The 17,552-nt window shown below is 40.2% G+C and overlaps 1 protein-coding gene across 1 annotated transcript; it reads right to left on the bottom strand.

The window, feature by feature from the left end:
* Positions 1-42: 42 nt before the first annotated feature.
* Positions 43-15,412, bottom strand: LOC131959825 (testicular acid phosphatase homolog). Its single transcript, XM_059325043.1, has 12 exons — positions 15,358-15,412; positions 10,868-10,993; positions 8,953-9,048; positions 7,713-7,799; positions 6,520-6,675; positions 6,158-6,256; positions 3,615-3,710; positions 3,037-3,169; positions 2,704-2,786; positions 2,514-2,620; positions 542-723; positions 43-318 (listed from the first exon to the last, which is right to left on the bottom strand). Exons 2-12 carry the CDS (start codon positions 10,955-10,957, stop codon positions 209-211), a joined length of 1,239 nt encoding a protein of 412 aa, XP_059181026.1. The 5' UTR covers positions 10,958-10,993; positions 15,358-15,412; the 3' UTR covers positions 43-208.
* Between the last annotated feature and the right edge of the window lie 2,140 nt (positions 15,413-17,552).

Genomic DNA, 17,552 nt, shown 5'->3' with positions numbered 1-17,552 from the left:
TGTTTATTTTGAATATGTTTTATTTCTCTGTTAAAACACTTCCTATGTATATTCTTTTAATCACAGAAACACAAATCATAAAAGAAGTAAAGAGCTCACAGCCCCCTCCACACAACAAATCAGGATCCAAAGTTTTAAAATACATGGCACATTATAATAAGAGAAGCACCTCTGTGTATTTTTGGCACATGTGTGACAGATGTCTGCGCTACACCTCCCTGGAGTAGTGTGCTCTCCTCCTGTGGATTGCCACTCCTATGCTGAACAACAGCGCCACTACCAGGAGACCCACAGCAACTGCAAGAGCTGTTATGACACCTGTGGGAGAAAACAATCCAGTTTAGGTACATGTGAATGTGGAACATTTGGAAGATTTCCAAAAAGTGTTGATATTTTTAAATCAGACAGTCTGTGCTGCAAATCCCCCACACTGGTCCCTAAAGTGAATACAGGAATAAAGATACTGCAGTGAAGCGTTAACAATGGCAAAATATGTGTTGTAATGGAAATCAGTGCAAGCATGAGAGTATAACTTTTTCACCTGTGCTTGACAATCTCGTCCTAAACCCACACTCAACCTCCCAGTCGTCTGTCACCACGTCCCGCACCAGCTCAGTGAACATGGACAACGGGCAGGGGTTCAACCCGTTGCATCCAGGCACAGGGTTGGGGTAGGGGTCCCGCCAGGAGTCATTGCGGTAATACAGCTCCAGAGAGTAGGACCTGTGGCATTATTAGGATTAACACAATGAGACGACACACACTTGCATTATGTAAATAGGATTCTATCATGTGCTAATTTAGCTATTGCAGTCCTGGGTGACGGCCAGATTTCTATCGAACTGAAAAGGAACACAGAAATGTACTTAACCCTTAGAGACCCACGTAGAGCCATTTTTAGGGGAGGACGAGGGGGGGTTAGCAGATAAAACAGTAGATGCCACATAGAGGTGGTGTACATCATCTGAACGCTGGGAAGCTGAAGGTTAATTTTAGATGCAGCTCAGCACTGTGTCAAGCTTTACTAGACATACATGTATGATGTGAGTATGTGAGGCATGCCATCCCCATGCTCAACCATGTTTTATAACTGTATCCCAAATGGGACACTGTTTGGCTAAGATTCTATCAAAATTTCACATTAACTACTAATAAAAATGATCATGTTAGGCTTCCAATTAATTAAATGGTGTGAAACTAAAGTCTAACTTCTTATCTTTCAAACCGTATATTGTTTTATTCGAGTACATTAGGCTCGGGTTTACTAGAGTTTGCAAAAGGATGCTAATGCCGGTGAATTAGCCGTGCCCGAACTGTTTCCCAAATCGGGCACCTTGGATCTCCTTGCTGTAAAACAATGGAGGCTGCTGAGTTTTTCGGGGGGAAATTGGATGTTTCTGGGTAAGCCAAATAAATATCACCATTATCAACCATTGTTATCAACACATCCGGACCGTACTTCTGTCCTTCACAATAAAATTCAGTACAGTAAAAATAAAGATTGTCGCCCAAGCATTCTTACTGCTTTCTCTCATCTAATTTACTTTCGTATTCTAATTTGACATGCAAATCTCCATGTAGATAAATTAAATTTCACATGTAGATTGTTAAATATGTATAAATCAATTATACATAGACTGGTGGTGACGATCTCATTCGAAATGACCGTGAAAACACCAGAAAGTGCAGCATTACAGATGTGTCCAATTTGGGATACAGTCTCTATACGTTTTTGCAGATATTTGGGGTGTGATACCATTTGTTACACAGATTTGATGCAAAATTTGACTATTTTTGACCACTTGAGAATGAATAAAAATAGTCAGAATCTCTCCAAAATACCAGTTTGGACAGGAAGACATTGAGGAACACCATAGAACACAGTAGAAAATACATCTGACATTCGGACATTTCTGTAAGAATTTCATTTTTGGGGTGGATTTCGAATGGATGGTGTGTTTTCTGTTCTGGAGACTGCGGAAACCCCCCTCGTTGTCAGAATACATATCTCATTGGTCTGTTAATGATGTTGTGATTATCCTTGAGTCACAACAGCTCATTTCATACTGTAAGCAATCCAAGGATGAGCAAATATTCAAATACAATCTACAAAAAATGCATGCTTTTTACCACATACTGCATTGGATTAGCATAAGGTGGGCATGTCTGTAGACTTGTACCCAGAGAACCCATCTTCATTCAGATATATTGAGGTCAGAGGTCAAGAGACCCCTTTGAAAATGGCCATGCCTGACCCCAAACAAGATAGCAGAACATGAGTGGTACCAATGGGTTTCTTGGATTGTTTTTTTTTCATATGACACCAGTATCTTCACCTTAGTTTGCTTTAAAACAGAGCCTGCTGCAGCCTCTGAAAGACAATTCTGTGTGTCTGAGAGAGTTAATTTGGTTTGTTGCGGCTAAACAGTCAGATGCTCACAGTGTGGTGTGTTTTGGCCATCTGACCTACATAGTGTAATTAAATATGCAAAGAGCAGACAGGACGTCATTACCCATCATACTCCTGGTAGAACTCGAAGAGTTGACAGGCAGCATAAGGAGGAAGAAGGCCGTTGTACACATCCAGAGCTGCCTGGAGGGTGATGAGGGTAGAGTCATGCTGGAATGAGAAACATCAAGGAGGTGAGGAGATATGGCAGTTTGCACGATAGATTGTAAATGTGCCCAAAACGCTGAACTTACAGCTGAGTACATAATGAATTTGAGGGAGCTCCCTTGCTCTACAGCCCTTGAGAAATTCCTCAGGATGGCGTTCAGCAGCACCCCTGGCAAATGAGCACATCAGTGTCAACAAATTAAATTTTCCCAGACACTAACACAATCGTTTTGACCTTAATAAACATCTTGTAATCATCTTTGTCCCATTAGCTCATATGTGCTAATACGCTTTCAGGAAGCCCGGCCCAGCACTTTGTCTGAGGCGTAAACAAAGCCTCTGCCAGCAGTCACAACATTTTTACTCCTACAACATTTTTTCCTGATTTAAACAAAGTGTCTCCAAATGTGGATCCTCACCTCCCGAGAGCCTGGCCTTCTCTTTCCGCTTATGACTGAGGATGCTGTACATGACCTCGAATGATGCAATTCTCTTCAGGGTGTCCAGAACATCTTGGGTGGCCCAGCGTGGGAGAGTCAAGTTATGGATCCTCTGCACAAGAAAAATAACATTCATTACACTGCATCACGCTAATAATCACATTACACAACACATGAATCGCAACAAAGGGGTTTAAATGGCTGTATTTCATCGTTGCTATTATCCCGGCTATTTATAGCGCCGGTCTGAAGATAACAGATGCTCATTTTGCAAGTGTGAATGAGCGTATTCAACCTGGCCTAGAATCCACCCGTCTCATAATGCTTTAATTATCATTTCAATATGTTGTCCTATTCATGTCTTACTGTATGTATAAAAATGATTTCCCCACACTCCAGCCCCCCTCCCCATCTCTCTGCAGATGTGTTGAAGAAAACAGATCTTTTCCCACTTTCTGTTCTGGAGATGGTGTTTGTATCAGTAACTGAAGCATTTGCAAACTGCGGAATACAGGGAGTTATTAAATTGTGTTTCTGTGCGTTATTGTTAAGTATACCTGACAGGTAAGAGTGTCGTAGACCCTCCAGATTTTTTTGCCAACCAGTTTGGAGACGGGGTAGCCAGTGTTGTTGGAGAGTCTCTCGACAAAGTACTGAAATGTGAAGAAAAGAGTTACAACATTACATTCAAAAAGAAATATTCAATATCCAGTGGTTCCCAAACAAGGGGCTGGGGCCCTTCAAAGGGTCACAACATTAAACTGGAGGGGTCGTGAGATGATTAATGACTTTTTCAACTTGCTTTGTAAACAAGTTCTGTAAAATATTAGATACCTTTACTCATGAAAAGCTGTGTTCGGAGGGCAACATCTGAAACTTGTACGCACAGAGCAAGTGCTCCAAATTCCAGGTGATGCAGAATTAAGAGCGATAAAGTCCAGAGGGAAGATGTGGTGGACGCATGGGTCAAACAAACCGTGACTTTCACCCGGGAGAATGCTGTTTTTGTCTAGTGTGAAACCAAAAGTCAATACTGGTTTGTTTACGTTGACTAATTAACTCACATAGGCTACATAACTTAATTTACGTAATAAACATACTTAACTTAACCCAAGCCATGATCTTTTCCTAAACCTAACAAAGTAGATTTTACAAAGTATGACAAAGTGACACTAAGGGGTCCTGACCAAGTGTCTGTATGTGATTAGTTGTTATTAAGAATGGGTCCAAACTAGACACGGCTTCTTTGTAACGAGTCATAAAGCCCAAAGGTTGAAAACCACTGGTTTCATCTTTAACAATAAAATGTAAATTTTAAAATGTAAATGTAAAATCCAGCTGTCAGATATAGTGGCCTAAAAAGTACAATATTTCCCACTTAATGTTTTTGGGTATAAGTGTACAGTTCCATATCATTAGCCTCATAGCATAATTGCCTAAGTCATTTTTTGGCCAAATTGTGATATCTGCCTAACTTTACTCTCCTACTACTGCTGCATCTTTCTGCCTTATTGCCAATGTTCTCAACCTATCAGAACACATGTTAGAGTCCAAAATCACTTTCTGCCTTAGTCATCTCTTTGACTTACAAACCAAACTACATTATTTATATGTTGGACAAAAATTGCCTTAGTCAGGGCATATTCTGCCTAAGTCACTTTTATCTGTTATGAAAACTTGATCACACTTCTATTTGAACTTACTGTTACAATATCAATTAAAAATACCAATGGGCTTACTAAAAATTGTGGGTTTTTTTGTTTTCCGAAAATGTTCAAATATGACTTAGGCAAATATGCTATGAGGCTAACGATATCATGAAAATGCACAAGTTTTAAAGTATCTCAAAATTGCACCTAAGTACAGTACGTTTTACTCTTGATTTCAACATCAAACTAGTGATTCTCAGGGATTATGTTTGTATAAAAAAGGAGTCTGTAAACACAGCATTATCTGTTGCCCCCCTTCCTTCCTTCAACTCAATGGAAACCAGTAGTGCTAGCCCCCCGACTGCGGTGCTCACCAGGGGGTGAATGCTAAACACAGATTCACTCTTTTTTTGGAGCAAGGTTTGTACGTTTGGTGCTTCGCCTCACTGAATATGCAGGTTTGTAGTGCTGTCCACCATTTTTGTAGCTTTCTCTTGGATTTGTGCACACCTTGTGCATTAGCTCAGGAAAAGAAGAAATACAGCACCACTACAGACTTCTAGTGGCTCATAAGAGATGATTGAAAGGGATATTTTTGTGAGTCTATACCTTTTTAGAAACAAAGTCCTACTTATTGTGCTTTTAAATGACCAATTTATGTTTTTCTGGGTTGTTTTTGCAGATACACTGATAAAATAACTGTGAATTACAGACATTAGTTGGTTAATAGTATGGATTAGTATTGCTTATTGATTCAGTGATTGTTGTAAATTCAGACAACACAGTGAAAATGGCACCATTTTGGCTCTTGCATCCAACTTGCAGGTACAGTGCCTCCAGCAGAGGGTGTTAAAATTCAATGCAGGAGACCCCATCCTGATCTCAAACTCCACCTTAATAGGCAGCACATGGGACTCAGTTTAATTAAAACCTTTTTATTGTAATTCTTAATCTAATTCAATCCTACCGTTAATTAGCGTCTCTGAGAATGTGCGAGAAATTGCACTGTGCAGCTTTTTCGAGGCACTGGAGTCACCGTGCCTGAGAAAATCACTGAGAGGACATGATGTCTACAGCATAACTAACACATCCAATGGAGGTGCTGATAACATTGGCACCACCAACTGTGAAGTATATATTTCTCTGTTTTACACAAATGTGCATTTCACAGTGTTTGTTAATTTACAAATCAAGGCACAGATAAGCTGAAAAGAAGCAGCAGAGGTGGGGAAAAGTATTATTCACAGCAGTTCTGATTATATAATGAAGAACGGATGAGAAGAAACAGAACAACAGAGTTACAAACAAGTTTTTAGTGGTTAACAGGCACATGACTCATAGAAAAGTGATGTTTAACACAAACCGAGCTGTGAGTAGGTCGTTCACGTCACTGAGCAGATACTGAGGATGAGTTACAGTGTATTATGATGACTGTCTTCGTCTGTGGTTACCTGGTGAGCCCTGAGGAACCTCTGGTAGCGCTCGCTTTCAAACGTCTCCGTCATCAGCGCTCTGAACCTTGGACAATCTTTGCCCGGAGACTTCAACAGCTTGAGAAATCCAAAAACAACCACACAACATCAGTGGAAATAATGCACATTTACTGCGGCTACTGCAAGTCTTCTGGGCACAATTATATGTTCATTTCACACTTTAAAACAGTGGGGAATATCAGCACAGCAGGTTCACAGCTGAGGTGAACACAGACTGCAACACAGAGCTACAGAGAGGGAGACTCAAATTAACTTGTACAAGTTTCTGTGTGTGGATGCTGCTGTGTGAAAGGAAATATTTATGTGGCTCAGCAGCCCACCTTGTCCTGGACTCTGGGGATGGTGTGCACTGGAATAGGCCGCCACAGTAACTGGGGCATGATGGGAGGCGGGTGTCTGGTTGGGGGGAACATCCCAGCAAGGCAGGCCTGCGCACTCATCAGAGTACGGTCGTAGTCAGTGCTTCTCACGTATAACTGTTGGAAACATGGAGGGAACATGGTATTAAAATGCACCACACAGTATGTTTGTAATAGGCCTGGCACTGAATCCTACTAAGTTCTTCCAAATGGGACACTTACTTTTTATAGAAAGTGAAAATGTCTGCTTGAGTCTGCTTCTATTTTTATTTAATAAAGAAGTAAAAATAAATGCACCCAGCAAAGCGGCAGTGTATCATGAGAGAGCTGTATTTCTCCCAAGTCAACTGAGGTATTCCCTTAACATGAAGAGGAGGGGAGTCAGAAGAGATCCAAATGGATGCGAGAGGGAGGGGGGAAAGGATCCGTCTTACTGTGATCTCTTCTGACATCAGCCTTCGCTCGTCTATATCTCTCTGTCACCCCGTGTCAGGTTTTTGCACACAGTAAATCACGCTGATAAGGTTGGATGTTCCTGTGATGCCGAGAATGCTTCTTTTTTTCCCCTCCCTTTTTGTCAAATTAAAACAGACATGGCAGCGCGGTGGAGAAGGTACGGTACAAGTTGACAGAGACTTGGGCGACAAATCGCCAATGACAGGTATTGAGAAGAGCTGTTATTTTCGTGGTAATTGCGCGTTATTTAAGTGAGGGAGAAGGGGGATGAATGCAGGGATGAGGAGAGAGAAAGAGGGTAAGGGAGGGGTAGGAGAGAGTGAGATAAAAAAAAAACAGTGCAGTGTAAAGAAAACAGAGACAGGAAAATATAAAAAAATCAGATAATGACAGTTTGCTAAGCATGCAGCCCAACGTGCATGCTGCCAACTGTACTTTACAGGGAGCCCAGGGGCAAAATTACCCCACATGTTACAACAAATTGCAAAGCCATGGCAGTGATATCACCAATATGAGTCATGCTCATTAACTTAGTTTACGTTGTTAGAGCTAATACACACACGTTTTCTCATGTTGGGCCGAGGGCACGTATGACAACAGCATTAAGTGACACTGAAGCACTCAGGCTCACTCAGGGGACGTCAGAAAGACATTAAATTCTGGCACACATTAATGTCTGCATCCATAAATACACTTACCTCTTTGTTGTTGTAGTCTTCGCTGAGAAAGTTGCTGTAACGCCTCTTTAGAAACCTGCCCAGCTCAAACTGTTGTTTCATGCCCAGCTGAAAGGAAAATTGCGGGCACTGTTAATCTTTGTCGAAACTGACCTTTTGCTGTAGTTTTGGCAGATTTAAGGTCAAATTCAACTTATTTACATAAAATAACAACATTCACCCATTCTACAGGGGCTCCTAGAGCCAGAAATAATGTCACTGTAAACCGGCTAATTGCCCGAGAGCAGAACAATGTCACAGTAGGAAGGAATTTAATTAAGTCTACAACAAGCTCCTCTACTATTTGAAGACTTGATTTTATGTTGTGCCGATCATAATTGAAACATACCACATCTAAAGCTTATATCCATATAGTGATAGCGGCTGTAATTCGTAGATAACCTACATAATTGTGAGCCTGGAGGTGCAGCTTTTAATGATTGTATTGACCTTTGTTTTTAAGGGGCAACCTCTAGTGGCCACAGTTAATATTACGGGAAGAAAGCAGGGAATGAAGCGACGCAGTATAAAGACTGACACAGGCCGTTTAGAGCAGGTGGGAAAAGGTTGCAAGAAACACCAAACTTTATACCAAGAAACTGGTGTTTGTGTTAATTTATATTATAAAAGTGAAGGTGGTTATTTTAAGTTAACTTGTAAATTAACCTCTGTAAATAGGGATGTCTCAGCCTGCGTCACCAAGTCAAGTTTTGTTGCAGAAACAAGTAGTTCCGTTTCACAAAGTTAACCACTTGTTTTAAACAGTGATCGACCGTTTTTTTTTACGCGAAAGATTTCATGGGGATTGTATGAGGATTGTATGAGGATTATACGAGGATTGGTTCGCCCAGTTGATACTTAGATAGGCTCCAGTACGGTGGCCCTGAGGTGCAAAGCACAACAATGTTGGACGAGACAAAATAACAAGAATAGAAAACACAAAAATATTTTACAAAACACAAAATAGTTTTCTGAAATGCTGTTGTGTTTTCAATTTTTTTTTCTTCTTGATTTTGCTTTTGTGTTTTGTGTAATGTTGTTGTGTTTTTAACCTCAGGGCCACTGTACACAAGGCCCCCATGGCCCTGTACGGGATGAACTGGCATAGGAACATGGATGGATGGATGGATGGATGGATGGATTTGTTACACTACATACACCTAAACGCTCTTTACTTTGCAAAATCCTGCTTGAGAAAATAAGAATGAGTAAGACCCAGTACCTCAGTCAGTTGTCCGAAGCCCTGAGCCCACACTTCCTCCCCATGAGGATCCCTGGGATATGATTCAATAGGCGATCGATCTCCATGGCGGAATACCTTAAAAAGTGACACAACGCACACATTATGTCACGTGGATTGAGACACCACACTGCTGTGGCAGTCATTACACTCTGTACTTAAGAAAAAATCCACCTTGAGACAGAAGTCAGAAATAGAAACCTGTGATCTTGAATTTGAGACACAGAGGAGTCACTCTGATGACACAAACACTGGAGCTGCTCCGTTCGTATTATTAACTGTGAGGACTCACTTTTTGAGCAGTGACATGACACACAGGTTGATTAAACTGGATTATGGACACGTCTGAGTCACTCCTGTTAGCTCCACGGTGACTTGAACTTTACAAACAATTTGGATGTAAAAACCACAAAGTCAACAAAGTGATCGTTTGCTTTCAGAGATAATTGATATTTTCCAACAGTCGCTGTGTTTTTCAATGCAAAACACCGTCCTAGAATTTAACACGCATTGCACTAACCTGAAAAAAAACTTCACTCAACCAAAATTAGAAAACATTTACACAAAAAATTATTTGCAAATAATTAAGCATAACCATATTAAGATTTAAATTCACAGAGAAGAAACATGGATGAGACAGTAACAGTATGCATTCAATTGTAAACCAATATGCCAATATAACAGAAAACAGATTTTATGTTGTAGGTGATTTTTCTAGCAGTAGTGGAAGAAGATCTTTGACATAATTAAAAGTAGCAGTAGAGTAGAAAAAATCTAGTGAGATTACAAAAGTAATAACATCAATAAGTAAAATTACTCATTATGCTGAAGAGCCAATTTCAGAATTACATGCTATCCCTTACTTGTTTTACACTGCAAAATTACTCCACTACAAGTAAAAGTCCTGCATTCAAAATGTACTTCAGTACAAAGGTACCAGCATTAAAATGTACTTAAAGTATCAAAAGTAAAAGTACTCATCATGCAGAATGGACCCACTCAGATTGTTTTATTCTAAATATATCATTGGATTATTATTTTTGATGCATTTATTTAAGCAGCTTTTCAATGTTGTAGGGCTTATTTTAACTACTCTATAAACTTTCATGTGGTTTAATTTATATATTTTTTCATGTTAAATCTCAACATGAAAAGTAGCTAAAGCTGTCAGCTAATGGTAGTGGAGTTAAAAAGTACAATATTTGCCTCTAAAATGTAGAACAAGTAGCTCAAAATTGTACTTGAGTAAATGTACTTAGTTACATTCCACCACTGGTCTTAACTCTATCCAAAATATCACACTGTAATATATTAATTTATTATATCTTAAGTTATTAATCTGCATTTTCCATTATAACTTAAGATATCACATAAATGCAAAGGAGTAAATGTACAATATTGAATTCCAAAGTGTAGTGAAATATAAGTATGAAGTAGCTGAAAATTTAAATACTCAAGTAACTCAAAATTGTACTTAAGTACAGGACTTCAGTTGATGTTCTTTCACCACTAATATGTGTAATATATGAGGTCACAGCATTGGGAAAAAACAGGATTTCATTTAAATCCTTCAGTTGTCTTTTTCATTCACCACTGTGGTATGGTGTAGAAGAAAGATATGCAAAGAGGTTTATGAACGGAGCAGTAGTGTCTGGGAGAGATATGGCTGACACTGTTGGAGTTTAGGCTCAAAGTAATCCTTTGTCACATAAATGTGTAAATATAGTAATGCTGGCTGAGAAGCAGTGTAATCAGCAGCCATGTACAGCCATATCAGTCTTGTGTGATCTAAAGTGGCTTCTGTAAAACATTGTAGAACAGCTTAATATGAAATTGCAACACTATGTTCAGACGTTATCATTATAAATCATGCACACAGGAAGAAAGAGAAACTTACAGCGACTACGAACTTCAGCACGCGGCACTCAGTCGAGCCGAAGACACAGAGGAGGAATAAACAGCCCAAACTTTTCTGGAACTTCCACATCTTTTTGACTTTGTTGATCTTCTTTGAGTTTCCCTGCTTAAACAAGGAGGGAAATGTCAAGAGATTTTAATTATAAAAGGCCATTAGATGCAGAATAACCAACACTTTTTTAGATCAGTCATGTAACATATGAAATATAAAGTATGTCATCTAAAAAAAAAAAACAACTGTTTAGTATGTCAACTTGCTTTAAACATTCATTAAGAATACATGGGTGTGCAGTGGAGGACATGTACAACAAAAAGCCCTGTCAAAAGCGATTTAGCAGATCGTGTAAATGAACACTTACCTCAGCACACTTGTTCACACATTTTGCTGCTGCAGTCAAACCAGTTACAGACAGAGGAGGACTGCTGTGCAAATCTCCTGTCACACGTGCATGTTCCAGTTAAGGAGGGAGTGCTTTTATAGCCCTCTTACCTGACCTCGTCTCCCTCTCTCTCTTTCTCTCTCTCTCCCCAAGGATTTCTGATCCCAATCTACTTCTGAAGTCCAAATCACTGTCTCTGCCAATTCCCCCGCTGTGCAGTGACATGACAACCCCCACCCGTCGGCAGACATATTTGAGTCATCCTTTCAACTTAAGGATACATATTTGGCCTCTCGATGTGGATTTCCACTCTTTAAAGCCACAGTCAGATATTCTTAAGGACACGCCGGCTTAGGACTAACAAAAATGACAAAGAAATGGGTTCAGTTAAGACGTGCCCACCTGGCTTCTCAAATTGTACTCCTACGGGCATAAACACACGCATACACACTGGCTTCGGGCCACAAACACTCATTATAACTTGCTATGTCATCCGCCGTGGGTTTGGCCCCAAAATTACAGGGCCTGGAGTGTTTTCCCTGACTCGACACACATGTAAGTAAGTAAGTATCTGTTAGTATCAAAGCAGCTTTATGGGATACAATGGGATTAGTGAGTGTGAAGATTTAGAGCTATACAGCGTTGACATCATATTTGATAAGTGCAAGATAGGGATCTGTTGTACTAAATGATACACAGTACAGTATTCACAGGGGTGGCTTGTCAGTTTAACATGAGTGTTCGACATATTAAAGGCTTAATCGACTTTAATTCAAAGTCAAATAGCACACATAATGTCACACACATTAATATATAATATATTATATATTAATATTTCACTTAAACTAAAGTTTATGTAGTGATACAACAATGTTAAATCACTGTATTGCATCCAAAATTTACTAAGTCAATTCCTCTGTGCCGTAGACATCCAAAAACGATTAAAAACACATGATTAAACCACACCGCTGCACTTTGTGACATTATAACAACAAAAAGGGCCATTGAAAGTTATTTTTAGTCAATCCCACACACGTGTCCTGGTGCTGGAAATACTCCCTAGTGTACCAAATTAGTGGCTGAAAATAGTCACAAAATAAATGAGGTAAATTAATAAATGAAATAATAAATTCAGGAAAAAAATCCCAGGGGAACAGCAGGGCACTGTTGTTCTGGGGATTTTTTTCAATTCTGACATGTGGGTGAGAGTTATAATCTTAGTATTAACGAAGGAAAATTGGACGTTTTTTTTTTTTTTTTTTTAATGCAAACAGCTTTTTGAAAATAATCATACATTCAAGTCCAGCATGTGCTATTACTTCCTCCACGGAGGTCATTTTTTTCAGCCTGTTGTTTGTCTGTTTGTTAGTAGAATTACAAAAAAACTACTGGGCTGATTTTCACAGAACTACGTGAAAGATTGCAGTATGAGACAAGGAAGAACCCATTAAATTTTGGAGTGGATCCGAATCATGCGGCGGATACACAAAATAATATTTTCACTTTTGCAAGAAAAAGCATTCACATGGCATCCAAAAAAATTGGAAAAATTAGATCCTGACTAGAAAAATTAATGTAAACAACCCCCAGATGCCCTTCCAGTTTGAAGTAATTCCAAATATTCTATATGGTATTCAGTATTAAATGTAGCAGAATAAAAGCAGCATATAGTGGAAATAATCGTAAAGTGGAGTACTTGTGGAGATAAAGTGACTAAATGTTCCACCACTGTGCAGGTCTCTCTCTGCCCATCTGTTTTATTCTTTCTCTCTATATATCACAGCAGTGCAGAGTAATGCTCTCACTGTCTATAACACACACACAAATACACACATATGTGGTACTGTAGCTGGTACAGGTTGCTTTTAAAAAACTCTGCACATATACAAATGGGTCAGTGAGTCCACCTGCACTGATCTACAGAACATCATATACGTACTCAAGGGTCTTAGTTGGGGAAAAGGAGTTTCACCACATGGGGCCAAAAGACACACACACTTACTGTACACACACACACACACACACACACACACACACACACACACACCATCATACTGTATGCACATTGGATACACACCAGTTCAGTGAAGGGTCATAAACACGCATGCACAGACTCACAAGTCTGCAACTCTGCATCTTTTTCTTTTTCGCTATCGGTCGAACAAACATAACACACACACACACACGCACGCACACACGCTTATGCCGTCCTTTTTCCTCCCTCTCCCCCAAGTGGCTGTAGTGTTTTTGTCTTTGTTGAAATAATTGCAGTGATTTTCGAGACCGTTGTCATGGCAACACAGAGGTTGATGCATGTTGACAGAATCTGTTGCAGGGCGACCGAGAGACTGAAAATGGGAGATAAGAGGTGGGAGGAGAAGTGATGCATGTGTGTACGCGTGCGCAAATGCGTGTGTGTGTGTGTGTGTGTGTGTGCGTGTGTGTGTGTGTGCGTGTGTGTGTGTGTGTGTGTGTGTGTGTATGTGTGTGTGTGAAAAGGTGTTGATGGTGACAGTTTGGGGGGGTTGGAGGGAAGCGGGGGTTGTGGGGGGGCTTTCATGTGCTTCAATCCATATGATGAATGGAGATGAGCAGTATGGGACATCTCAGCTTGATAGAACGAGGCCCAAGATCAGGAATGAACAGTTATGAGTGTATTGTGAGCGGAGGAGAGGGAGAGAGAGAGGTGGGGGGGTGGGGGGGGGGACCGGGGTGCTATTTCAGTCCGGGCGTTGTCATGGAAACTGCAGCCTCACTACAAATGGAGACATCCAGAACACATGGATCGTCAAACAAATGGCGTGCGTAGGGCCCAGCGTGAAGCTACGCCATGGCTGTGCGACACTGTGCCATCTCGGTCGAACCCACCCCCACCCCTCCAGTCAGTTAACAGTGGCGTCTTCTTCATCACCAAGACTGAATATCAATGGGAGGGTCGCTTTTTAGGGAGTGAGCGGTGGAGGAGGGGGACAAACGCTCGGAGTCAGGGGCTAAGTGACAGGCAATAGTGTCCATTCAGACAGTGAGTCACAGCCACTCGCTCTCTGTCTTTTAATTAACAGTCTTTTCCACACTTCCTTCCCTTCCCTCGTCTCCTCTCCTCTCTTGTCTCTGCTTCTGTCTACCCCTGTCTGTCTCCCATCCTCTCCCTCTTCGTCCTCTCTCTCTCTCTCTCTGTCTCTCTCTCTCTCTCTCCCCTCTCTCTGAAGGACGGAGGTATTCCCACATTTCTCCGTTGCTATAGCAACACCGCAGCGAGAACAGGAAAGAGAGGACGCAGGCAGGGAGGAGGAGGAGGAGGAGGATGGAGACGTGGTGGTGAGAAGGTGGGGGTTTTTGAGGGAGGGGGAGGGGTGTGGAAGCGGCCTAAGATGAGAGGATGTGTGAACAATGCTAATGCTAACGGTAGCAGCAGCGACGGAGCAGCCAAGTGTTGGTGAATTCCCCTCTCGTCGCATCATGTCGGGCGCACTCTCACATGTCACATCCAAATTTGCATAATTGCCAGGGGGAATATATCTGCTCTGTACGTTGACATCCTCCACAAAATGACACATGAGAACTATCTCTGCTCGGCCATTTGACTCTTTTCCTCTGTGACAAACTCTGCAGAGCTTCAATCCAATTTCTCGAGCATCATTTAAGACAGCAGTTTGGGGCTGAGCTCCTGTGTGCTTATTTTCCAATGATTCAATCAACTCAGTGCGGGTCAAATGACCCACTAGACGAGAAGATGCGTCTATGTGGAATAAGCCATGGGAAGACCCGAGCTATTTCATATCGATGTCATCATCCCATTCAATCAGGACAGAACGCAATCTCATTATCTCTACATATATATCGTAAGGCGCTAGAACAAAGCAGTGTTGCATCAATTTCCCAACATGTAAAGATATGTAGCGCGCAGCAAAGCTCATGTGGCCTGCAGAGAAGACAACCGCCCACATCCTTCTCTTCCCTCAGTACAAGTGTTTGTCTGCTTTGACATGTTGTTGTACAAAACTCAATAGATACACATGATCCCAGACTGATATGAATATTCTCTCATACATGCTACAGCACACATATGAATGCTTAAGCTGCTCGGTACCTGCAGTAGTCTGCTGCATGTCAACTGTCTCGCTGTCCTCTCCTCTCAATCAATAACTCATCTCTCGACGTCAATATTGTTATCCCCCATGGGACAAAAATGTCCTTCTTTAGGACAAAAGGAGAATAAGCAAGATGGCAGGAATGGGATGTGAGAGATGGAAAGATGAGTTTCTTCTGTCTTCATGTGTTATTGTGATATCCATGCAAGGAATCACCATGACTTTCCTTTTTCTTTAGTCATTGTCAAATGTCCACCTGGGTAGAGGAAAGCCAAAATGATGTTGAAAGACACAGTGACAGGGCAGTTTTTGAGACATTTTGTCAAATATTATATTGTGAAGCCATTTTGTCCCATCTGTAAAGGAAAATATGAGATGTGACAACAAGGAAATCAACATTTTAGTATTGTAGCATTTTCCTCCGAATAAGGTGGTCAATATCACATAGAAAACTTATTTTAATGCAACAAAACACGTTTTAAAAAGATTTAAGCATTTAGTAGATGTGTTAGGCAGTTAGATTATCAGATTGATTGACAGTTGGCAGCCAGTAAGCTTAGCTTAGCTTAGCCTTAAAACCAAAAAACAGTGAGAAATAGCAGCCTTAAGTTATTTAAGTAAATACACCAGCATCTCTAAAGCTTATCAATTGACACATTACACCCAATTAGTTTAATTCGTTTTGTACAGTAACTTAAATGTAAAAATCACAACTTTTTCTTAGACAGGACTGGTAACTAATACTACATAATAATGTTGAAATTTCCAACTTAATTGTATTAATATTTGAGGTGCATGACACCAAAGCTAAACAAAAATATGACCATTAAACTCTGAGCAGTGGAAGAAAAATCACACATGAGCTAACAGATGCTCTTATATAATATTTACATCACTTAGCGCGTAATGAGTTATCAAATGGTGTTGCTAGTGGCTAACTTGCTAACCTAGCTAGAGATGGTATTGCTAAATACAAAGGTTTTCCTGGACGCATCCATCGTGGTTTTCCAACTTGTTGCACTTGAACATGCATGGTCAACTCAAGTTTAACGTCAGTCCCAGTTAAGACTTCCAATTTTTTGTACAATTAAAAAAGGGAACATGTTAAAAAGAGGTGCTGGTAGGCAAATTTCTTGCCGTTGGACAGAGCCAGTTTCCAGTAGGGATGTTCCAGTAAAGCACAAAATACAGATAATTTTTCTATCTTTGAAAAGCAGAGGATGTGGAAATGTACTGTATAATTAATTATATGCCAACATTTAATCAATTTGATGCTTTTAAGGCACAAAATTGCTATGCCAATTAATATATATGGTTAGAAAACACAACATTTTCCCGCTTTAACATGTGATTTCTTGTATAAACGATACACATTTCACATCTTTTATCTGAATAAAGAGACAAATAATTTAGTTTGTTGAACAAATACAGATACAGATAATGGTGTCTCTGCACCTAGAGTTTCCAGTATTTATGCTAAGCTCAGCTAACTGTCTGCTGGTTCTGGCTTCATATTCGCAGTACCGACATGAGAGTGTTATCGATCTCCTCATCTAACTCTCAGCAAGAAAGTAAATTACTATGTTCCCCAAAATGATAATTAATTGAACAATTAGTGCCAGAGTTGAATATGTTTCATATTACTGAAGCATCAACAGGGTAAGTTAAAGTCACTATATAATTTAGAGTGCCATAAAAATCAAAACACCATTACCACATACACACAACATTAACCAAGCAAAGTATAAACATTCCCCCCTATCTGCAGTTATGGTAAATCAATACTCAAGTAAGTGTAATAATCTAATGACAACATCAGTGCAGTGCCGGAAAAGTGTGTTTGTGTGTGGGAGTGCATGCACTGGGGAACAATTTGCTACATACAGTACCTTCCTCCAGTAATTACACGGGAAGTGTCTCTTCATAATGTATTCTAGAAACAAAATATTCATAGGAAAGTAATTACTTTAAATCTCATCTTCCACCATAGGCCTTCAGTGAGACAAGCCTAACTGGTGAGATATTCATGCACAAACAACTTCCTCTTTTTTGTAATTTCTGGTAACCAGTAATATAATTAGAATGTATTATAAAGTAGCTAACTGTGCAGGTTTTTTTGTTTTTGGTTTACAGTTTGTCAGCTGTATTTTTGGTCGAATTAAAGCAAATTAGAGTCTGGGAAATCATTTCAATA

Source organism: Centropristis striata, chromosome 21, assembly GCF_030273125.1.
Source record: "Centropristis striata isolate RG_2023a ecotype Rhode Island chromosome 21, C.striata_1.0, whole genome shotgun sequence".
Lineage (NCBI taxonomy): Eukaryota > Metazoa > Chordata > Actinopteri > Perciformes > Serranidae > Centropristis > Centropristis striata.
This window is presented reverse-complemented; position numbering and strand designations above follow the sequence as displayed.

What these genes read in the sequence shown, in the direction of transcription:
- LOC131959825 (XM_059325043.1), bottom strand. Translation starts at nt 10,957, where the DNA reads ATGTGGAAGTTCCAGAAAAGTTTGGGCTGTTTATTCCTCCTCTGTGTC. An exon ending in GAAGGCCAGGCTCTCGGGAG is followed by an intron (nt 2,787 to 3,036) that starts GTGAGGATCCAC and finishes CTCATTTGCCAG; the next exon opens with GGGTGCTGCTGAACGCCATC. An exon ending in TTCTACCAGGAGTATGATGG is followed by an intron (nt 724 to 2,513) that starts GTAATGACGTCC and finishes ATAATGCCACAG; the next exon opens with GTCCTACTCTCTGGAGCTGT.